General features: G+C 34.6%; 2 protein-coding genes across 12 annotated transcripts in view; one reads left to right on the forward strand and one right to left on the reverse strand.

Moving 5' to 3' along the window:
- On the forward strand, positions 1-17554 carry Acph-1 (Acid phosphatase 1). 4 transcript variants are annotated; one of them, XR_015535754.1, is made up of 9 exons: positions 1-780; positions 1464-1562; positions 3249-3488; positions 6239-6548; positions 7861-8072; positions 9006-9189; positions 9526-9738; positions 12895-12996; positions 17217-17554. XR_015535754.1 is itself a non-coding variant. In XM_087351181.1 (8 exons), the coding sequence occupies exons 2-8, from the start codon at positions 1134-1136 to the stop codon at positions 9651-9653; spliced, it is 1227 nt and encodes a 408-aa protein (XP_087207307.1). In that variant the 5' UTR covers positions 737-780; positions 1091-1133; the 3' UTR covers positions 9654-12558. The 4 variants fall into 4 exon arrangements, 2 of the variants coding, with proteins under 2 accessions (XP_087207306.1, XP_087207307.1); XR_015535753.1 differs by lacking the exon at positions 12895-12996 and having other exon boundaries at positions 3-780; XM_087351181.1 differs by lacking the exons at positions 12895-12996; positions 17217-17554 and adding an exon at positions 1091-1187 and having other exon boundaries at positions 737-780; positions 9526-12558.
- Mvl (solute carrier family member malvolio) overlaps positions 13760-24300 on the reverse strand; it is a 22472-nt gene continuing 11931 nt past the window's right edge. For 4 of the 8 annotated variants that reach the window (XM_087351176.1, XM_087351174.1, XM_022079500.2 and 1 more), the window contains 4 exons: positions 23576-23799; positions 22938-23148; positions 22113-22180; positions 13760-18369 (listed from right to left, as the gene is read on the reverse strand). In XM_087351176.1, the coding sequence (XP_087207302.1) occupies positions 18315-18369; positions 22113-22180; positions 22938-23148; positions 23576-23799 (558 nt within the window). In that variant the 3' untranslated portion in view covers positions 13760-18314. Of the gene's footprint in view, positions 18370-19624; positions 19859-22112; positions 22181-22937; positions 23149-23571; positions 23800-24300 lie in introns of those variants that run through there. The other 4 variants (XR_015535752.1, XR_015535751.1, XM_087351177.1 and 1 more) reach the window with 4 other exon arrangements.

The raw sequence follows: 24300 nt of genomic DNA on the forward strand, positions 1-24300 counted from the left end.
GCTCATCAAAAGACACTTCCTAAGGTATTCATTCTAAGCTGGAAAGTTGCTCACATCGATAAGTAAAGCAAAGCTGTTCCACTATATGCCATTTAGGCGTTTGGGGGAGGGGAATGTAGCTCCTACTCATTCTTAACCTCGGCATTATGTGGGTGTGTGTGGTAAGCGTAAGGCCTCGTCTGCGCGTTACTTCCGGGATAGAACCCCGGTACCCATTGGATAGGAGGTTGGGTGGACCCACAAAAGAACTGTCAAATTATGTTGACAAAGAAAGCGTGTTTTATATCGGGTAACATGTTTGTGATCAGGGTAACAATGTTGCAAAAATGTACGCGAATCAGGCGAACCATGTCGGTGGGTCGAGGGATATTTACCCCTGTGAAGATTATTCGGGAAAGAACAAGATCCAGTTTGTGACAGCATGATGTTCGTTCAAACAAAACATGAACATTGACGTATCTTATCGTTATGCCACTAGGAGCAGCACGTCATGTGCAGTTAGAGAGTGTTTATAGTCAAAATATGTTTCCGTCAGAATGACGTTGAGTTTGTGTGTAGTGAAAACTATTTTTATTGATACTGAAATGTTGTGCTAGTGTAACTGTAGAGTTCTGAATAACGACAGTATTAAATTTGTATTTGTACCCTGTGAAAATGGCGAATTTTTTGTTTTCCGTTGCATTTGGAATGATTATGTTGGAAAGGACTTCATGGTACTTTTTCGTTTCGTCTTTGTCCGAAGACACTTCCAGTTTGGGGTCTCTTGTTTTCGTAAGCGCCGTGAGTATTAAATGTTACGCAAAGATTACTTTTAATATTTCTTATTTTAGTGTAATTTATCTAGTTTATAGAACGAACAACTACAAAGAAACAGGGGCATCTTGTCTTTTTAATTTGTGATAGGCCTGGATTACCAAAGCAGTGACGAGCAATGTTATGCTGCAGCAGTTAGTGATAGGGCCAGTAATCGTAAAACCAAAATTCATTATGTTAACAAGAGTTGTTAGGTTAGAATAAATTCGAAATTAAACAGCAGGTGCAAATGGTTACCATATTATAAAGTTTCCATTTACCTGTAAATTTTTTGTAGATACTGTTTTCCTGATTGTACATGCCCAGAAAGAATAATCTTGATGTTTACATCGATGGGAGATGCATGGAGTCAAGTGCCTGCTTCTTATATACCAGCATGTTCTACTTCAAGCTACTTATTTATTGTTCATATATTCATAATGATATGTATGAATACTACTTTTACCTGTGAAAACATGCATAAAGTAAACATAATTTATTAAATGTGTTCAAGGTATGTATACTTTCTTAAACATTTTTTCATTATATGAGCATATGTGGCATGAAAAACAGCTGCTGGCAGCGTGTAGTTGTAATATGTCGCTTTATATGTTGTAGATGCTGTAGAATTATATCTATGCTGGTTTAAATTTCCTATTTCAATTTTACAGTTATATCGCCATGGAGACAGGACTCCAGTTTCCTCATACCCAACTGATCCATATAATAACTTGAGCTACTGGCCTGTTGGTTGGGGGCAGCTCACAAATGTAAGTTTGTGTCAGTTTTTCATCATGATGACTACATTATTCTGCAAATGAGTGCTCATGGGACCCTATCCATGTTTTACTTCATTATATACTTCTATCATATTTAAATGTAACACCTTATTATATTGCTAGTAATGAAATATTTATTTGGGTTGTTACGGCTTCTCATAACTAACTCCATGGAGCGGAGCCCTCCTTGAGAAGCTAACACTGGTTCACCTTGTGAAGAAATTCATACTTTTTTTGGAACCCTGATTTTTATTACCATGTCCACAGTTTGAGGTCATTTGCCCTATACCCAACTGCTTTTCAGTTTTGCCTTAGAATATGCCATCAGGAAGGTCCAAGAAAATCAGGGGAGTTTGGAACTGAATGGGACACATTAGCTTTGGTCTATGCTGATGATAATCTGTTGGGTGATAATATAAATACTATAAAAGTGAACACAAACACTTTTAAGGGTTAGTAGGTATGCTGGTCTAGAAATAAATGTAGAAAAGACAAAGTATATGATCATGTCTCAGCATCAGAATTCAGAACAGAACCAGAATATAAGGATAGCTAATGAATTGTTAAAAAATGAATCAAAATTTAAGTTCTTGGGGATGACACTAAGAAGTCAGAATGACATTCATGACAAAATGAAGAACAGATTAAATTCAGGGAATGCTTGCTATTATTCAGTCCAAAATCCTTTGTCCTGTCTCATAAAAAAATTAGATTAAAATATACAAAATTGTAATTTTAGTTGTGCTGTGTGGGTGCAAAACTTGGCCTGTCACTTTGAGGGAGGAACATAGATTGAGGGTCTTTGAGAACAGGGTGTTGAGGATATTTGGACTTAAAAGGGAGGGAGACAGATCATGGAGAAAACTGCATATGATGATCTTCACAGTCTGTACTCCTCACCTGATATTGTCAGGGTGACAAATCTAAGAGGATGAGGTGGGTGGGACATGTTGCAAGCATGGGGGGAGAGGAGAGATGTTAACAAGGTATTAGTTGGGGGGCCTGAAGGGAGGAGACCATTGGGTAGACCTAGGTGTGGGTGGGAGGATAATGTTAAGGGAGCTAGGAATTGATGGCATGAACTGGATGCAGCTAGCTCAAGATGGAGTCCAGTGGTGGGCTTTTGTGAACACTGTGATAAACCTTCAGGTTCCATAAGTGAGTTAGTGAGTGCCCCATACCCAATCCTCAAGCTGATTGGCCATCCCTTGACACCTGCCAGCATTTATTCATTCAGTATATTCACAGCAACATTTAATATCTGGAGACCATTGCCATTTGTAGCCTATGGTTGTGCCATGTGGACACCATTATAAGGACTGATCTGAAAAATATTGGTCAGTTCAAGTTCTGTTCCTTTATGACAGATCAAATGGTTGTTCTGAAAACACTAATAAACTGTAGAAATTAAGTTAATGCATAATTTTTTATGTTTACTGGTTGTATATTGCCATAGCTTTTGGAATATATTCTTAGGAATTGTATTGGGAAGTTAAATATGGTTGAAATGGAAGTGTGTAGATATTTTAAGTCATAAATGAGATTTTACTATATCTGCTATTGAACTGGTTTAGTTAAAATTATGTTTGTATATGGATTTGAAACTTATTGTTCAGTCAAGGAATTATTTTTTTAATTGGCTGTAATAACTGCTTAATTGTTCTTGGATTGTAACAGATTGGCAAGAATCAGCACTATGAATTGGGTCAGTGGTTACGCAAGAGATACAGTGATGTCCTTCCTAAAATGTATTCTCGTGAAGATATCTATGTTCGTTCAACAGATGTTGACAGGACACTTATGAGTGCTGCTAGTAACCTAGCTGGGTTGTATCCTCCAGAGGGAGATCAGAAATGGAATAAAAATATAGACTGGCAGCCAATACCAGTCCACACAGTTCCAGAAAGTATGGATGAGGTAATAACATAATTGTTGCTTACTGCTCAGTTCTTCTGTAGTTTCAGAATTTCAACATATAATTCTGTAAGTGTGCCTTGGGCACTGTAGTCTGAATCTTCTGCATACTGCAATTGTGGTTCCAAATCCTGCTTGAGTTTGTCAGTTTGTCCTGTAATGTTAGACTTTTATGATGGGCTGACCTCCCCAACCAGAGAATCCTGCTACCTGTTAATAGATTCTAGAAAGTTTTTGGGTTGTGGCACCAAAGAAGGAATATATTTGTTACAGAAGTGTCTTCAGTTCTTTAACCAACGAGGACTGGTGATCTTGGGGTGTTCAACAGTGTATCTTAATTTTGAATGTCATTTGATTGAAAATAAATATTTGTAATTTAAAGGAGGTATCAATGTTTATATTCAGTTTTTCTAGGAGGAAATATGGCCTTATTTTTAACCTGTGTAAATGTTTCTTGTGTTGTACTGTTTAACATGATTTGATTTATGAAACGAAGACATGGCTGTGCATGCAATAAAGTAGGAAGGAATGACATTAAAAGAAAAATTCTGTGATAAATATCCAACTCTTGTTTATAAAAGCCATGAGGAAATCAATAAAAGTAATTGACAGTAAACCCCTGCTGCTTATACCTGCTATGAGGTACTGTACTTGTCACATTAAGGAAGAGTTCATGGTTTTTAGAAACAGTTTTTATTTACTGCCTTCAGGGCAGGCATACGAACTGAAAACCCTCATAAACTTGCTCTGTTTGCAGAATCAGCATAAAAACAGTGGGGCCATTAGAGTCCCATATGTCCTAAGCAATTAAATATTGCACTTTTACCATGTTGCTTTTCTAAAAGCAAGTAATTCCTCCTAAGACATTTCCACTCTCATCAGGTCATCCTGACAACATAATCTCTACATGTCTTCCCACACCTTCTCTTCCTCAGTTACTCCCCATAGTATTAATTTTATCATCTCTCTCCTAACATGTTTGTATCTTGTTCTCTCTCTTCCCTCTTGGTAATTGTTTCTTTCATGTTGAAAACCTTCTTTGGAATTCCCCTTTCATTCGTAATGTATGTCCATACAATCTCATTCTGTTATTTGTATGTTTTCCTTCCAAGCTGTTTGATTTTAGTTTGTCTATTTTTTATCATTTCTTGGTTTTGCTTCTCTACTTAAAAAAGTAATCTCTGCCTTTATCTATGTCCCACATTTCTGCTTCTTATGTTATTATGGGCATGCAGTACTTTTAAATAGGCATATTTACCTTAGGCATTTCCTATTTCCTTACTATGTCCCTCACCAAATGGTAAAATTATCTTGCATTTTTAACACTTACATTTCTTGTTACTCCACTTTGTAAGTACTTACTCTTTACTTTTATTTCATGATTACATTTCATATTTTCCAACCCCCCCCCCCCCCCCCCCACATGTTCTGGCTTATATTCTCAACCACACATTTATCTAAATTTACATTTAATCCAAAATCTCTATGCACTGTAATGCCCCTGAATAAATAAATATGGAAGGATGCAACTCAGTGTTCATCTTGTCTACTATGCTCACTATGTCTGTTTGTTGATAGACTTGAGGTTAATGGATATTTCAGTTTTGTGTGTCCTCTGTAAGCTTACATGGTGACTTCCATTACCCATAGTTCAATGTAACAGTATGTTTATTGACAGCACTTCCTAGGCACATATGCAACATTTCCTTCTTACATTCTTAAATTATGGTACTTCAGGGTGACTTTTACATAGAAGTCTGAACAGCTTTCTCTGCCCATTCTTGCATTTCATCTGACCTCTCCTACCATCATCCTCTTCTTTCTGTATCTATCTTAACTTGGTCTGCCCATAGTGTGTGTGATCTTCACCTGGGTCTTCTACTCATCTTCATTTCCAATGATTTTTAGGTATTGTATGCTCATCCAATCTTTCAACATGTCCAGAACATTTGTCTGTTTTTGTCATTTTGGTTCTGTATCTCCTCCGAGCTCTCCCCCTGATAATGTCTCAAATTCTACCTTTCCTGGTTTACTGACTGTTACTTAGGAATTTCTCTCAACTGCTTGTAGTTTGCTTTCTCTCAATACATTATCATGTATCTTCTCCATATAATGTATTTTTAAAATGCACATTGCACATTGTAATTTTACATTTTCTTTCTACATCTTTATACCAAAAGAACTTAGATAAATGATAGTATTGAAGCTTTTCCAATTCTTTAATTTCTCATTTTTTATCTTGCAATTTTTCTGCACCACACTTTCCATGTAAACAAAGTTATCAACTTCTCTCTGTTTCCCATTTATTTTCACTGCTGTGTTTTTTCCCTTTATTTCTCAAGATTTTTAACATTACCGTCTTCTCAAGGGTTATTTCTGGTCCATATTTCTTGCTTACTTTCCCAGTGCCTTTGCAACTGAATTATGCAAAAATTAATTAGCTTCATCATGTCTGTCTCCATTTACATGTGATGACTTAACAACTGAATATATTTTCATAAAGTTTTATATTAGTGAATCTTAACAAAATTTGTTGATGCATTCCAGTTTTGTCTAAAATTGAACAACAATAATGGGTACTTCACATAAAGATCTACATGTGTTTCTGTGACAACTCTTATGTCATTGGCACATTTTGCAAAGGTCATATTTTGAATTATGGCAAATGTACCATTATTGTTATGCTGTATGTGTATTTTTTAACTTGTAACACATTATAGGGCAAAACAAAAAATGCACTTCCTCTCTTTCAGATTCTTGCTGGTAAACGCCCATGTGCTAGTTATGATGCTGAACTTTTGCGGGTGAAGACATCTCCTGAAATGAGACGCTACAATGAAGAGCATGCTGACTTATACAGATACACAAGTGAGCAATCAGGAAGCAATATACATGATCCAGAGAGTCTAGAGTTTCTATGCAACACACTCTTCATAGAGGAGCTGTACAACCTTACCTTACCCAACTGGACAAAGAGTGTTTACCCACAAAAGATGATGTCTGTATCATCATACAGTTTCACAGTACCAGCTAAAACTAGGTTACTTCAAAGACTAAAGATTGGTAAGTTGGTTGGAGATTATCAAAGTAGTTAGGTATGAAAATTTTGTGAAGACTGCTATTTGAATTAAATTATCTTCTCAGTTAACTGTTTTTAGTAATGCTTTAAGACAGTATTCCAGCTAACAGCAATTCTACTTCCCCATTATTGTTTATTTTTAATGTGTATGTAATATTGGGGAAAGGATAAATTCATATAAGCGATAATATAAAAGTGGATCTTATAGAAATAGGTTGCCGCAAAAATATGCAAAAGTATGTCCACATTTTAGACTAATATTCTGTGAAACATGACTTTCAATTTTTTTTTTAAATATTGAAGAAAAGGTTTTCGAATATTTTCTGTAGGCTTCATTGTAGGCATTGTTTTGTCTCTTAACTATGTAGGCAATATGAAATTTCTCTCTGTACTCTGATCAGTTTATCAGAAGTAACTGTTAAAATGGCTACAGTAATTATTTCCTGAAAAAACACAAAATCATGAATATTGATAGATGATTGTGTTCTTAATGCATTCCCCAAAACAGGTTTCTAACTGGTTGAGATTAGTGATTTGTGGAAATTGCCACACAATTGGACTACATTTTCAAAGCCAGTGGCTAAAATATTTGACATTTAACACTTGAACATTTATACTGAAATATACAGAGAGGTTGAAAAGTTATGCAATCCATGTTAAAATATTTATTGATGGTTGCAATTCAGTACAATTTGATTGGATTAATAAATGCACAATATAACTATTACTGTACAATAACCCACACAGGTCATGCCATGTTGTGACCTACTTGTGCTAGTCCATTAGTTGTCTTGAAACAGTTGAAGTGCAACGAGTGTTTGTTGTCAAACGCTCTTTCCTACACAGCTTGTCAGAATGAGTTTAGGGATACATTTCCAGATTCTCTTGTGTCAGACAGATGGATAGCATCTTGTCTGGTGAACCTTTTCCATGTCACCGGAACTTTGAAGGATAGTAACTGTTCTGGTCAACCTTTGATGTTATGTAACAGATGATATCTCTCAAACATTGTTATACATACATGGAAGTCACTGAGAAAACTTTCTACAGAGTGGATTATTTTACCCAAATGTACCTAAGGTTACAAAGATTTTGAAACTTCGTCTTTGGCATGTGTGGCATGCACAAACTTGAACTTGATAAGGAAAATAACTTCAGTGGCCTACTACATATGGTTCACACACTTCATTTGAGAGAGTATAGACATTTTAAAGTTTTCTATGTGTTTTTGAGATTTCAGGTTCTTATTTTGTATGAAGTTTTTCTGAGTGGATTTGATTATATTATTGTTTGTAGGCCCTTTGGTGAGACAAGTAATAAGACACATGATGGAGAAACGAGATGGTACCATGAAGCCTGATTACAAGATGACTATGTATTCAGCCCATGATACCACTGTGGCCAATTTCCTTATGGCTCTGGGTATATTTGATGAGCAAAGTCCACCATATAGGTCTTTGGTTCTAGTTGAACTTTGGAAAAATGATCAAGCTGAATATCAAGTGAAGGTGAGAATTATTGAAATGGTTCTGCATTTTAGTGGGAAGGCAGGTGAACTTCAGCATAAGGAAGTCCTGCAGACCTACTGATGGAATATTAAGATTATTCCCATGGTTTTTCCAGTAGTTTCACCCATACTTCTGTTATGGAGTTAGTATGTCATGTTTTGTGTTTTTTCCCTAACATTTACATAACTCGGTTGGTAATTGTGCTAAGAGAGACGGTTACTAAAGTATGGCAGTGTCATAATGAACCACCTTAAAAATACGTTGGTGGCTTGTTTATGAAAAACTGGGATTTGACATTAGTGTTTTATTCAGACTATAATAATACACAATTAAAATCACTACTTCACAAACTATATTAAAGAAACATGTTTACAAATAAAAGTCCACACTACAAGAGTAATGTTCTTTAGCTACAGTCAAGACTGACTTATGCTTATTGGTTTAGAGTGAGCATGTGATAGTCCTTGCCACTGTGAATTCAATGTGACCTGCCAGGCCATGTGAAGCAGGCCTTGTGGGACTTGATTCTTTAAAATTTATGCCACTGAATGAAAGAGCTTGATTGTGATAAGATTAATCAATACTGTGTTTAAGGCATGCAGATATTTGTTGTGTAAAATTCAAAAAGCTCAGTATTCCCTAGAAGTACTTGTGATGCATATTGCATTACATTTTGAACCTGTTGCATGAATTTTTGGAGGGGTGGAAGGAAAAAAATTATAATCTTTCTGATCTATTGTTTAAAAATGCATTTACTAGTGTATGTCATTAAAAAGTGTTAGTTTTACCCCCCCGCTTCCTTAACAGAAACCTGTAAAAAAAAATGAGCATGATTAAATATGATTGCAGTGGAATGTGATTGTAAATTGTTTGATGTAAGTCAATATAGGAAAACTTCCTTGTTCTAATGTACGTGCATTATTATTGGTTTAGGTTCTGTATCGTAACTCAACGACACATGACCCATACAATCTTGCCATACCTGGCTGTGCATCCGTCTGTCCCCTTGAGAAGTTTGCTGATCTTCTAAAGCCAGTTATTCCTGTCAGTTGGGAGAAAGAATGCAAGATGGGTATTTTCTCTGATGATTTTACTTTCAATTCACTTGCTATTATAGGTCAGTATTATTAAATCCTACATTTTGAAATGTGATATTCTTATGGATAACTGAATTATAGGCTTTCTTCATGTACTGTCCCATTGTACTCCCATTTTCTTCTCCAGTATCTGATGAATGCAGGATGACTTTTTTATCTTATTTTCAGAATTGAAAGTATCTTGGATAGATGTTTCATTATATATGGAAAATACCAGTTTGTTGAATCATTATATTCAGATATTACTTTATTATTATTAATTAATTAAAAATTAATCACATGGATGAATAATAACAAGAGCAAAGTGTCTTGTAATATGAATTATATTCTGATCAGTTCATACTTTTTGTTTCCAGCTCTGATGGTGAGTGGTGTTTTGGCTGTGTTACTTTTATTTTCAGTGGTTTTTGGAATTGCATTTTGGAGGAAACAGAAGGTATCATCAAACTACTACTATCATCAACTTCAGCAAGATGTCAGTTAAACAAGCTTGCTTTTCATCCAGGCAATTTGCTGGACATGAATTTTGTATCATATGAAAAATTTTGCAGGATATTTGAACAGTTCAGGTAAAGTAATTTCAGTGCCTAACCCTTACTATACAAAATTTGTGCTATACATTGAATTTAGATAAGGTAATATAGCATTGAATAATTGTTTTTAAAAATGTTGGGTTACAACTGATTAATTTAGGTTGTGGAATGAACGTGATATCAGATCTTTGTTGCCAAAAATTTATACTTTTATTCTGAATGTAAATTGTGTAATTATAGGTAGGTTAATGGACCTTTGGTTATTTAAACAAGGAAGCTCTCTTGAGGAAAAGGATGAAGTAGATCTTGCAGCCATATAATAATATATTTGCTGACAATCACACTGTTTAAGTGGCACCATATTTGACTTGCTTTACTTCAGCTTTATCTTCTGACAGCATTTTATATTTATATGTGATGATAATCGGAAAACTGCAGTTTATGAATTAAGTCTGCTTTGAGGTTCTCACATGTTAACTAATACGAGGTGCGATCGGAAAGTTTACAGACTGCGCCTCTAAAAACCCGTACACTTATCTCAGGTATTAAATTCATCCATCACCCTCGAAGTAGTTCCCCTGGGAGTGAACACAACGATCCCAGCGCCGCTGCCAAGCCTGGAAGTATCCCTGGAAATCTTTCTTTGTCAGCCTGTCAAGCACCATCTGCGATTCTGCCTGAATCTCTTCTATCGTCTCAAATCTCCTTCCCTTTAGCTGAATTTTCATCTTTGGGAAGAGGAAGAAGTCACACAGCGAATAAGGAGGGTGCGGGATGACGGCCATGGTGTTTGAGGCCAAAAACAGCCGAACTTTGAGGGCGGTGTGCGCTGGCGCGTTGTCATGATGCGTCGCATGTGGAGTTCTTCCTTTAGAATCAGCTGACAGGTCCCATAGCCTATCCCAACAATGTCGCACAAGTCGTTGATGGTACGACGTCGATCTTCGTGAATGGCCTGCCGAATCTTCGTAACATTTTCGGGCGTTGTGCTCGAAGATGGTCGTCCAGAACGCTTGTCATCATCGACAGAGGTTCGGCCATTTTTAAAACGTGAATGCCACACAAAAGTTTGTGCACGACCCATTGCGGACTCCCCAAATGCTTGCTTTAGCATTTCATAGGTTTCCGTAGCCGTTTTGGCGAGTCTTTGGCAAAATTTGATGCACGCCATTCCGAAATCGCAGGAGGGTCGGTGAAATGCACTACCAAAACGCCTGTAACTAAGAAACAAATGCTAATTCGATGATGCCGGCTGGCACACTGATTCACTATGAATGTAGGCCGCACCCCCTAAAGGCAGAAGCTCATACTACATCCGGTTCGCCCGCTATTGACACAGTCTTGAAACTTTCCGATCGCACCTCGTATATTATACTTCAAGAGAGATTTATTACTGCAGTGAAATAATTACTTGATTTGTGAGAGAATTTTGTTCCTCCTTTGAATTCAATTATTTCTTCACAACTTAATTGGCAGATATTCCAGAGCCTTTACTGCAATAGTAAGGGAGCAAAGTCTGTGTTGGTGAAGTGTGTTATCTTGATTTGTCTTCATAATGAAACTGTGCAGATAAATATAATTGTTAGATTCTTTCTCAGACATGCTAGGAATTTGGAAGCTAAATATGCTGATTTGACTGCTTTATTCTTTAACTTCACTGGCTACATTACACAGATATCTCTGAAGTGGATTATTACCATCACAAATGGTAATACTTATAGGACATGGCTGCCCATCATGTTGGTTGATCATATAATGTTGATCATGTGCAAAGTCTGTTCCCTACTTCTTTCTGTTCCATTTGAAGTGCTTTGTTTATAATTTACCATTCTTAAACTTCCTTCTAATGTTTAATATTAACATAGTCTTGCCAGTTGACTTTATATGCGTAATGATAAGTATGTGGTCTGTATGGTCATACAAGCATTGATATTTTGAATGCAAAATAAACTGAGGACCACAAGCTTGTTCCATGGTAGAAAGTTAGATTAATTGCTCTTACCCTTAAGTGGTTACAGTAGTGTGACAATTTTCATAATAGGCTAACTGTAATCACTGGTCCATTGATTGAAATTAGCTGTTTCTGTCAGACCCAACTGAATAGGTGCCTTTCTCCCCATTTTTAACCTGAGGGCAGAAGCAGATCCAGCTTCCAAAACATGGTGTTCTTTTTAAAAACGCAGACAATAGACATAGTCCAAAAATGTAATGATCATGATTGTAACACACCATTGTCATAAATAGTTTGTGTTGGCAGCACAAAACCTCTTGACATTACAAATTCCTCCCAAATCAATTTATGTTCAAACCATGTAGCTAAGAAGAATCACAGTTCTGACCTACATTTCTTTTGTTCCATTCAGCTGCAAATGTCTTACAAGGTAAAAGTAGTTATGTAATATAATGCTTCGCTACAAGATATAGAATTCTATCAGCAAAAGGATAGTTTGACATTTAATTTGCAATACCATAAATTTTTAATCATAAGAAATGAAATTGGAAGTTCAGATATTTGTCTTTCATTGCATACCAGATGCACAATGCCTATAAAATTTGGTCATGCAAAAGTTACCCAAAAGAAGCAATGTTTGACATGCTGATTACATTGGATGGAGGGTTCGTGTGTTAAGATGTGTGTGCCACATTTTTTTTAACTAGCTTCCATTGCATTCCTTTGTGTGTGGCTGTGGAAAAGTGCAATGTTTCATGCTTGTAAAGGAATATTTTGGTGTGGAAATGGTACAGTGTTTGTTTATAAATTATTGAGAATTGAGTTAACTGACAGTGTGGTCAGTACATACGTATATGATGTTTTGAGTGAAAATAATGTTGAATAAAGGGATTGATGTATGTGAAGATCCTGTTTTATATCTAGATTGAGCATTTGATTCACAGCAAGAATGTTAATTTAGCTTTGAAACACATCTTCAACAGGTAATAACATTGAAGTTGGCACCGACTTAAACTTCTCTGCCACAATGTATATGAGACTACCTACTGAGTCCCTTCTCTCTCTCTCTCTCTCCTCTTCTTCATACTCCTGGAATGTGTAAGTTATTGTAACAGGTTGTTTTTCGATATCATTCCAAGTGTTTGACTTAGTTGGTCTCTTAATGTATGAAGTCCATGGTACAGAATCTTTCTTCAGTCGCAGTTAACACAGCTGGTCAACAGATTTTCATGGTGTTACAGAACTCGGAGGTCCACAACTGTTGTCTAAGTTAGCTGCTGTCGGACCCTATCCTGAGCTAGCTGTATTTACAACATTTCTTCAGATCCGTTTTCTTCTGTGATGTAATTTCCACATAAATATTTATGAATTTTTATTCTGCATGGGTTCTTAATTATTTTAAAATACAAAATTAGGATTACTGATTAATTCTTTGAGTTCTAGCCTCTCCTATACTATTGTATAAAATGTCATTGGTGAAATTTGTAAAACTCGTTAATTTTTGTTTGTGATTGAGAAGAGTTCATTGAATTAACTTTAGACATCAGGAGAACTTATTGGACAGGATATCGGCCTGTTGCATAGGACAACACAAAATAGACAATCATGGACACATCAGTGTTTCAACTTCAATCTTTGATCCCAAGCATTTGTATAGTCCAAGATCAGACACACACACACTTATATGTCATGGCCACTGTGATTGACATCTGGTTTGATATGTTGATTTTTTTGTCAATTCTTTATGCTGTATATTTCAATACCATATAGTATACATTTTTTAGCAAGTGCTTTTTAAATTTGAACCCCCCCCCCAGAAGTTATTTAGGATAATAGTTTGGACATGCACGGTAGCTTTGGATAGACAAAAATAACAAAACTGGCATGTAACAGGAAGCTGCTCTAGTAAAATGTTTGTGTATTGACCATGGTAGTCCACTGGGCAATTCATTAACTATCTTGTGCAACATAAAATTCTTTCATTCAGTGGTGGTTCTCTCCTTGTGGTTTTGTTAAATGTAATTTTATTTCACAGATTAAGTATACACTGACAGAATAGAACCTATGCAGGAAAACAGTTACTTGGGATATTTGTCAAAATCGATCTTTCCCCGTCAATAATTTTATTTGCTTCATAATTACATCAGTACATGCTGCCTTATCATTTAAAGATACTGTATACAGTCAGAAAGCTATAAAATTATGTCAATATCATTTACAAATTAAAAATCACCTCTTGGTGTTAGCTGTTGCAATGAAAGACATTCACTTGAAGTTACCTCACCAGCATATGTGATAAATTTACTTTGCAGTGCCGATTAATGTTTCAGCTCTTTGAATTAATTGACCTACTGATTTATTTTCAAAACAAATAAGAAACACACACACTGGAATTTATTATTTAAAAAGATGATACATATAACTTATAATGCACAATGAATATGTTACTGGATTTTTATCATGTACAGTGAATGTGTTATTGGATTTTGAAGTATAAGTATGGAATAATGTATTTGAATTGAATTTATTCTTCAATTTGGCACTTGATCTGAAACAGGCCTTTCATATAAACAGCTTAAACCTTGAGGTCTTCTAATGGGAGATAAAATCAGTAACATACACGTCAAGGCTATGATGGCACAGAATTGTGGATATAAAATATATATTGCACAGTAAGCAGGAAGAACCAGCAGATATAGATGTAAGAGTTGTGGACTGCTAGAGCTTGATGTTAGCAGACTGACTCATGTATAAGAAAACAACTCAAAATTTATGACTTCCTGCCCCAAAGAATAATACTTCTGTTACCCTCTAGAAACAAATTAAATAAAGATATGGAAGTTGAAGAGTAGGTATGTCATGTTGAAAAGTTTAAATCTTGGCATTGACACCCTTACATTTTAAAGGCATGCAGCATTTGTCTGCATTTACTATGTCCCCAAATAAAATGTGTACTCTGATTTTCAAGACTGAAATTGAAGACTTTTCTTTACACAGGTTACACAAAATCTGTTTAACAGTTTCTAAATGCAGTAAGCAATTATCAATGTGTTAAACAGTTTTGGAAATATTTAAATGAAATATTTATATCTTTGAATATGCATTTTCAGGAAATATCTGGAGGGAAGAAAATTGTGCATCATATTTTGGGAAGTAATGACAGTTAATTATTTACAAATCATTTAGTTGTTATTCTACATAGTTTTCATTGGCAAAAATATATGCATTAACTAAAACTGTACTTTCCTTTGAGAATGGAATTGAGGCTATTTAATCTGTAAACACCCTTCCTTGTACTTGATGAAGATGGATAGAGAATCTTATAAATGCACTTATAAAATATAACAATGACATCACAACCAGATGTATTAAGGATTCCTAATCCTTAAATAAATCCAAATCCTGCAAAGTATTTTTGTCAGATCTATTAGAGGCTCCTACCCCTGGAACAGATCTCTATTCCTTCATATACAAGTGTCTTAACATTCAATATTGTAGATCTATTAGGGGCTTCTACCCCTGGAACAGATCTCTATTCCTTCATATACAAGTGTCTTAACATTCAATACTGTAGATCTATTAGGGGCTTCTACCCCTGGAACAGATCTCTATTCCTTCATATACAAGTGTCTTAACATTCAATACTGTAGATCTATTAGGGGCTTCTACCCCTGGAACAGATCTCTATTCCTTCATATACAAGTGTCTTAACATTCAATACTGTAGATCTATTAGGGGCTTCTACCCCTGGAACAGATCTCTATTCCTTCATATACAAGTGTCTTAACATTCAATACTGTAGATCTATTAGGGGATTCTACCCCTGGAACAGATCTAATATATCATACACATTACATTAACAGATGGAAGGTGTTTCTGATTGATTAATTTGTATATCTGAAATCTGTATGGGTAATACTCATATGCAAGGTGTATTTTGATTAATATGAACAAGATAAGGATAGAATTTCAGTTGGATTGCTTTTGTAACAGGATGCCATAAGTTAAAGAATGGAGATCTAATAGAAGAGAGAGGTCAAAATGTTTCAGTTGTCTTGGGAAACAGTGCATTTGAAATGCCCAGAGAATATTTCCCATTTCCTTTTAAACAAATAACTTGTACAATCTGAATGCATCAAATTTCTCTAATATCAAAAGGTAATTCCTTTAAAAAATGTAATTTAGTTGTAAGGTAAGATTTGAGGTTCTCACAACAGTGAAGATGTCAATGATGGTGATCTGTTTTGAACACCAAGTTGACTTGTAGGAAGATACCAGTTTTGGGGAAAGTACTGTCTCCATCTTCAGAGCTGAAGATGGTATCTACCTACTATAAGTCCATACAGTGTTAATAATCCAGATCAACTTTGATACTGTGTGCCATATGTCCAGTTCTGGGCACTGATAAAGTTCCAATCAGTTAACTTCCCCTTCCATCTTAATAGCTTTGATTATGATTGCTTTTATATAAAATCTATGTTAGCACAATAAGCACTGAATACACTCGGAAATGGTTAGCTTCTGTTTACATATTGTCTAGTGAGAATGATGCAGTATGTTAAGATGATAATGTAATCTAATTAATTACCAAAATTTAAACAGTTTGTAAATGGTGTGATCTCTCAGGTTCTCATGGCAATGAGTATGAAGATGACTTCCGGATGTTGCACCATGTAGTCTCATAGACACTGACCAATATTTCAGAAGTGCTTACGGCTCTGATGATGGCCTTTATGTAGAATTCAGATAGCCTTTTTCTTTACTTCTGAACACTAAATGCAGCTGGTAAGACATTCCAAGTGTAAACAAGGCATGGTAAGAAAATCCCCATTGATTAATAATAATGTTAAGATAGTTTTGATTTAAATGTACAGCTACATAAATTAATATCACAGCGCTGTTGATTTAAACACCATCAATCATCAAAGAAATTAATAATAATAAAATGACGAATCAAGAGTGACATTCCATTATACGAAAATGCCAGTTTCAGTTTTTAAAAGAAAAGCATATTACACATGAATAAACAGTCTGAAAATCACAAAAATAATTTGTATGAACAATGCAAATAGAACACTTTCAAAATATGTATTACAAAACAAAGGTATTAAAATTCTGTATATAACTAATACCTAAAAAATTGTCAACAAGTTTTGTAGTATTAAAAATCAATTCTATTTCAGGGCTATTTTATGATGAACTTTAAATAATGATCACCTGCAGGTGCACATATTAATCCCTGGGATCACTAAGCAATCAGCAAAGGTGGTCTTATTTAATGTCTCTTTTTATCATGGTAATCACACTTCTTTAAGAACCTTTAAAATAATTAGTAGAAGTAAAGCTTCTTCAAATAATAGTTATGATTTTGGTATTGATAGAAACAGAATGGAAGCTAGGACATCTTGCAAGCATTTATGATATGCATATGTAATAACATCTTGATTATACTGTCTTACACTCTATCATGATGAGATGTAACTTTCATCACTGTTTTGTCTCCATATTTGGTTGAAGCCTGTTAGTTTCTTAAATATTCATAAAGTGATTTTTACTGTTTCAGATACTGCACAAGTAGAGATGGCCACAAATTTAAATATTAGGCTGTGCTATGAATATCCATTCATGATTAAAGCAGCCAAACATCAGTGAATGAAAAGCACGAAAACATTTGCATCTAAACCCTTTTAACCCCTGAAATCTTAACATGTATTCCTCTAAACAGCGAAGATATTCAATACAGTAAATAAAAGGAATCACCCATTGTTTTAGCAAGAATAACACAACAGTAGCTCAAGCTGCAGTTTTTGTTATGTAATGTAATTACTGTTTAAGTAACTGAAGTGTAAGGCATTTCATGTAGTCAAAATGTGACATAAATAAAATGGAATATGCATTTAATTTAATGTTCTGTAATTTATGTTATCCCTCACTCATTTAATTTCTGTAGTCCTAACTCCATTATCTCAATGTAAGAGGTTCTTCTCCCCTTTATTATTTGAATCCAATGTCCACTTAAGAAACATTAAATAAGAATCCACTATATATTTTAGTCACATTAAACCTTTTCTCTGAATCCCTTGTAATACAAATATATAAATTCACACAGCAGTCATTTCTCCTTTTATGCATCTTAAAATGTGTACTTCCTCATTTTAGTTCTAGCTTTAACATGGTTCTGCAGTCAGTAAGTGACAACATAGCAGATGATGGCAAGTGAGGGAGGCAAGGTCTATTAAAATCTGTATAAAATGAAACACAGTTCCATGTGTTCATGTTCGCTTGCTTGACATATCGAAAAAGAAAGCGAGATAAAGCTACAAAAGGGATGAAGATGCAAAGAAATCATTCCCAGTGAATTTAAACAAGCTCTTTACACTAATGTAAACATAACATTAGATGCAATTATATAAATATTTTAAATTAATAAATGCCAATAATTATTATCAACTGGCAATTGAACCTCCTTATGGGAAATTATACCTTTATTTATACAGCACTGTTCAGGAACACACATACTGCAAAAATTGAGAAATGACTATAATGTTTGCATCTCCATTCAGATGAGGATATTAAGCCCACCTTCAGTTGAGTATTTGGTACAGCTTGAGCCCTTGCATGTCCAAGTTACGGCTACAATTCTGTTTACCATTAATGTATTCTATTTCTTTGGTGTTTCCAGTGTGTCTTCCTGTATTGTGAATGATGATATACTGCTGAAAAGTAAACAAACAGAAATTTAGAATATTTTAATAGGTCTGTCTCTCTCAGGGCAACAAACATCACTCACCCAGTACCATGTTTAAATTTTACTGTTAACACCAGGTAATAAAGTAGAAGGTAAACTGCATATTAACCCATGTTTGAAGCATTGTGTTAAATTCATGAAGATATTAAAAAAAGGGTGGTAATTATAAATTTTAAAACCTCTCTAAATTTTGTATGATCTGAAGCTTCCACAGCAATCAAGTATAATAAATTTTTCTGAGGCTAGCAGCCATGTAAGGTGGCTTAATGAAGAAAACACCAACATTTCGAGAACCATCTTCATCCTCATCCTCAGAGTACTGTAGTTGTAGGAGAAAATGTCCTGTGCTCAGTGTCTACCTGACCCAGTTTTGTGTTATAGTAGTAATGTTGTGTCTTGTTGCTCTTCACAAATATAAAACTATTCGAATGAAACAGTCTGATGCAACTAGTTAATGTTACTTGGTGGTATTCACTTAAGACGACGTGTTTCGGAAATTATATTTCCATCAACAGGTCAAAGAAATAAATATTCATAAGATCCTCTAAGTTGCAATGTCAATTAGTTAAAACCATTAAAGGATAAAAAATATATAAAAAATAAGATTTTAAACTGTTAAAGAAATTAAAATAAATCAACAATCTATATGGGAAATGCCCCTTTTAATGGTTTTAACTAATTGACATTGCAACATAGAGGATCTTATGAATATTTATTACTTTGACCCGATGATGGAAATATAATTTCCGAAACACATCGTCTTAAGCGAAGACCATCAAGTAACATTAACTAGTTGCATCAGACTGTTCTTTCGAATAGTTTTACAGTTTCGTGTTACTGGCTGCATGTTAGCCAATCGGTCTGGTGTGCACATTGATGTGCTCACTATTTTTGGCCCAGCTTTCCTATTGGATAACATGTTCATTACTGGGTACTGGGTCTGGCTCAGTGAGAAGCTCTCTCTCTAAGTGTCCATGTGCTTAAGCACCATGCCATGAAGATACATGAGGGACTGGGGATATCGTTATACATATTTCTAACTTCAGCTCTACATGCACATATTCAATGTGTGCCATTTTCTGACATAAGCTACTGCATATTGGTCAATACATTATCACTTGTTTCAAATGACAAATACTTAAAATACATTCTTTTCATACTCTTTAAATAATTTTAGAACTAGCTATTAAAAAACACTTCAAAGTCATTTGAATTATACATACCATTAATTTGCTTCCAAGTTGGTTGAACCTAAATTCTTTGGATTTCTGTTATGTTCACATTGTTCATTCAAAACCTTTCACTTTTCTCTCAATAATTTCTTTCCTTTGGCACAAATATATCAATAAAAAGTCTCATATTTAATCAGCTGTAAATGTATTGGAAAATATGCACTTGATTCACACTTTACAATTGCTTTCATGCCGTTAATCTAGTGATTGTCTTCTTGTGCTTAGCTAAAAGAATGAAACAGTAGAGAAAGTTAATAGAAAAGGCCTCCAACACATACTTTGTGAAGAAATAATTCCAAGAAACAGTGCAATCTTTATATTTATTGATTATAAAGCATACATATTATGATAAAGTACGATATGAGCTGGTCTTAGACAGGATAAGCGAAGGAAGAAGTCTATGGAAAAATCTTACAAGAAGAAGAGATTGGATGGTGGGACACATTCTGAGGCACCCAGGATTGGTTAATTTGGTAATTGAAAAATTTTGGGGGGAGACACAGATTGGAATATGTGACACAGATTTTTGAGGACGTGGGCTGCAAAAAATATGTGGAAATGAAGAGATCGGCGAAAATGGAGGACCACATCAAACCGGTCGAAAGATTGATGACAAACAAACAAAAATTATGATTATGGAAGAAATGTTGGAAGGAAAAAATTAGCACATCCATGCACAGACAATTCTATCAAATTTTTTGATATTACCTCTAGATTTTAAACGTATGAATTCAATGTTTGAGGCTCTCATAAATATCATAAACAAGGTTGGGTTGATGGGCAAGGGCCTTCAATACGAAATATTATTACAGTCGGCCCAGTGGTTCTTAAATCCCTTTTAGTGTGTTACATGCAGGTGTGTAAAGTAGATGAATTTTGGGCTAATCATGTCTAGCTGTCCAAATTCTGAGTTGAGAACTGCTCAAAAGATTTTGATGAAATATGATATGTAGGCTATTCCAACTTTGTACTTTCTAATTTCCTACAATTGGTAACATGAGGTGGGAGCGACACCACCGCCATTTAATATAAGGTCCTGAAGTGGTATATAATAAGAGTCCTTTGAAAAAAAATGTCTCCACTATGGATATCTAGGTTCAATCCCAGGTGACTTCATGTGAGAAGTGTGGACAAAATGGTATTGGAGCAGCCCCCCACCTCCAAGTTCTTTGGCTTCTTCCTGCTAATTATCATTCCACCATTGCTCCATACTCATCTATCACTGCCCCATGAGTTGTGCAATAGCCCTGACAAAGCAACACATTATAATACCCTCAGTCCTCATCTCTGACACCGGCATTCATCTAATCACAGAGTAAAGATAGTTAAAGTTTTCATTTAATATTTCACACACTTTTGAAGTGGAATATATCTATTTTATATGCAATTCTTAATTGTAACAGTGATGGGTACTGCTTACCAGTAAATGACTGAAACAACCTAGAAAATTATAGATATAAATCTCCACAGTAATTGCATTGTATCATGAGTAAAGTATGATTTTGCGAAAGCTAAAGCTTGTAAGAAGTTAATAAAAGCAAAAGCACTGTTATAGTTAAGAAAAGATGAAGTTTTACCAAAGAAATGACTGTTAAACTCTGAATGAAAAGTATGGAGATATTAACATGCAATACAACATCCTGTCTGTAAAACGAATTGGAAATATTCCTTTAAAGCCTACTAGTAAAGTATTTAAGGCTTTAAAGGAATATTTCCAATGCATTTTACAGACAGGATGTAACTAGTACATTTTGTATTTATGGTTTTAGTGTGATTCAGTATAAATGGGGATTATTTTCTTAAATAGCATCAACCAGTTAGTTACCTCTGTAACAAAGCAGTGTTATGTTTTCTTTGAAGCATGGACTGAATTATTAAATATTATTTAAACTGCAGCTTCAAAGGATTAATATTCTCTTCCCAAAACAATTAATTTAGATTTATTGTCCTTTTAAATAGTGAGTCAGTAACTTCCTGCTGAGAAATGACTGAAAGAACATTTTATTACTTTTTATAAAATTTTTGCATGAAGCGTCAATGAATTTTGACACTGTAAGAACAAATAAAATATTTACTTCTGCCACATAGTTACTCCCTGTAAAATCTGCACAAGAAAATTTCTTTCACACAACCCATTCTTTCTCATGATGGGGAAATCAAACTTTGAAAGCTCCCGAGCTTGAATTCATGAACATTTAATATTTTTAAAAATGTCCAGTGCAAAATATGGAAATGACTGTTTCAAGAACCATATAAACCAGCTTTCTGCCAAAAATACTTCCAAAATATATTTGTAGACATTTCAGGTGACATACACATACTACTATTAATAGTAAAAAAAAAAAAGGTAATAGTAAAGCATCCCACTTCATGGCTATGCATGCCTGGGGGGGGGGGGGGGGGGCAGAGGTATACCTCCTACTCTTTTTTGACCTCAGCACTATTAATAGAATACATTATTTATATCATATAAACTTACCTTGAAAAGTTCTGTGTGCTAAGACCAAAGTCCGTTGCTTCTGGACACTTTATATACTTGGATACAAACTGGAATTCAACACAGAAGAAACACTTCATTACATGACATGAAAACAGTCTGAAACAATTTTTCTATGATCTAATCCTATACTTATTCTAAATGGAAGACCACTTTTACACATAGCAAGGAAAACATTTCTTTCTTTAACTTAACATATGTAATTTGTATATTTATTTAATTATATTTAGGGTTTAACAATGTCAGTAGTTCTTCTTTTCATATTATTTTACAAAAGAATATACTCTTTCAAGTGCTGTTCTTGAAAAGAAAAAATCACATTTTATATTTTCAGTTACAGACCATCTCTCAGGTGTTTGTCCTCATTACAAAAACTGCATTTCCCACTTTTTAAATGGGACTCAAATTTTCATTTCAAGTGTTACAAATTTCTGCACTCAATTTCATAATACATTCAGCTATTGACAATTATTGAATTTTACCTCACTTCTGTATTCTCTTTCTGCATGCAGGGAGCCAGGGGAGCAAGGAAAGGGTACTGAAATTCTCCTGGACATCAGAATATAGTATAGCATTATCCAATTAAAAAATTACTGCTGAGTGTAGTCAATGAGTTTGTCACAGTCTCTTTTGATGTACATTATTTTAAAATGTAGCAGGTCACAACAACAAATTTCAATACTGGTGTATCTTTTTTAAATTTTAAGACCATCATACTGAGCCTGACAGTAAACCTGGAAGAGTTAAAATAATGAACCTCAACACAATTACCTAGAAGACGAGCAATGTATGATTAATTCTACTTACCTGGTATTCAGCAAGTCTTGTATTACCCATACTGACAATCATGTGTAGTATCAAGTATGTGCACATAATTATGTAAAAGATTGCAAACACTGCTATTGCAATCCATATTCCCCATTGATGAGGAATGTCGTATATCACAGAGTGCACCACAAAGAATGTATTAATTGCAATAACCACTAATGATAAAGCTATAGCAACCACTTTGTTGGCTCTGAAATAGATGACAAAAACAATAAATGAAATAAGGACAGCTAAAATTTCAAATTCCTAGAACTCTGGTTTTTTCATGTGCAAAAATTCTACAAACATCTTAACTCTTCTTGCTCGTAATTTAATATAGCATATCTCTTGAAACGTACTCTATTCATGCACCCATGCACCTGTCTCATCTCTTAATTAAATATCACATCTCTCTTACTTTTTACTTCAGTTTTCTCAAAAGTAAATCAACCCCTTCCATACTGCGTTTAATTTAGAAAACACAATTTTTAATTCAGTCTGTTTCTTTGTTCAGAATAGAAGAGGCCAGTCATTGTAACCAAGACATCTCTTATGTAGTATGGAGAGGTAGTAAACATTACATTAAAATTTAAACAAGTAAGATTAATAGTAACTGTCATTCTAAAAATATTACTTACATGCCATTGACAAATTCTCCCATTATTTGCGCATTGCTTGTGAAGGCAATAGTTGGAATTGTTGCAAATGGTAGTTGCAAACTCATAACAGCATTCAACAAATCGTTCATACCAGTCAGGTTATCAATGTCCAAGTAGAAGGCCACAAAAAATGTTGGCACAATAGCAATTGTACGGGTGAACAGTACACGCTTCCATCTTGACCACTGCAGATTTAAGAAGCCCTAACAACAGACACATTTGTATGTTATGTTAGCAACTGCAGTGAAGAAATTACTCTTACTTTTAAGGACAAACACATAATAGTTATTACATGCTACAAATGCTTCAGAATATGATATGGTACTATAAAATAACCAGTAAGAAAGTGGACACTATGCATCAGCTTTTCTTACCATACAAAGAGAATATCAGTTAAATAATATGAAATTTGCTCTCCATATCACTGAAGTCTCTCTTAGTAAAAGAAAACATGAAATTTAGCTGTTCTCAGAATTCCACCAAATAAATCATGATGTAATGAATAGTGTATTAAATTAGTAAAATAAAGGAAACAGATTGGTTGTATGTTAGCAAACAAATGAGTGAAGACAGATACAGTACGCGAGTCCAAAATCCAAGGCTAGTCAAAAACTGAGCAATAAAGGGACCATCTAAAATATATGGGTAAGCAAGATGAAAACAAATAGTACAATGAAAATTTGTTGATGTCTGTATACAGGAAA

This window comes from Zootermopsis nevadensis, unplaced genomic scaffold, assembly GCF_977971745.1.
Source record: "Zootermopsis nevadensis isolate Lab colony 2312 unplaced genomic scaffold, Znev_1.0 Znev_ptg000018l, whole genome shotgun sequence".
Taxonomy (NCBI): Eukaryota; Metazoa; Arthropoda; class Insecta; order Blattodea; family Termopsidae; genus Zootermopsis; species Zootermopsis nevadensis.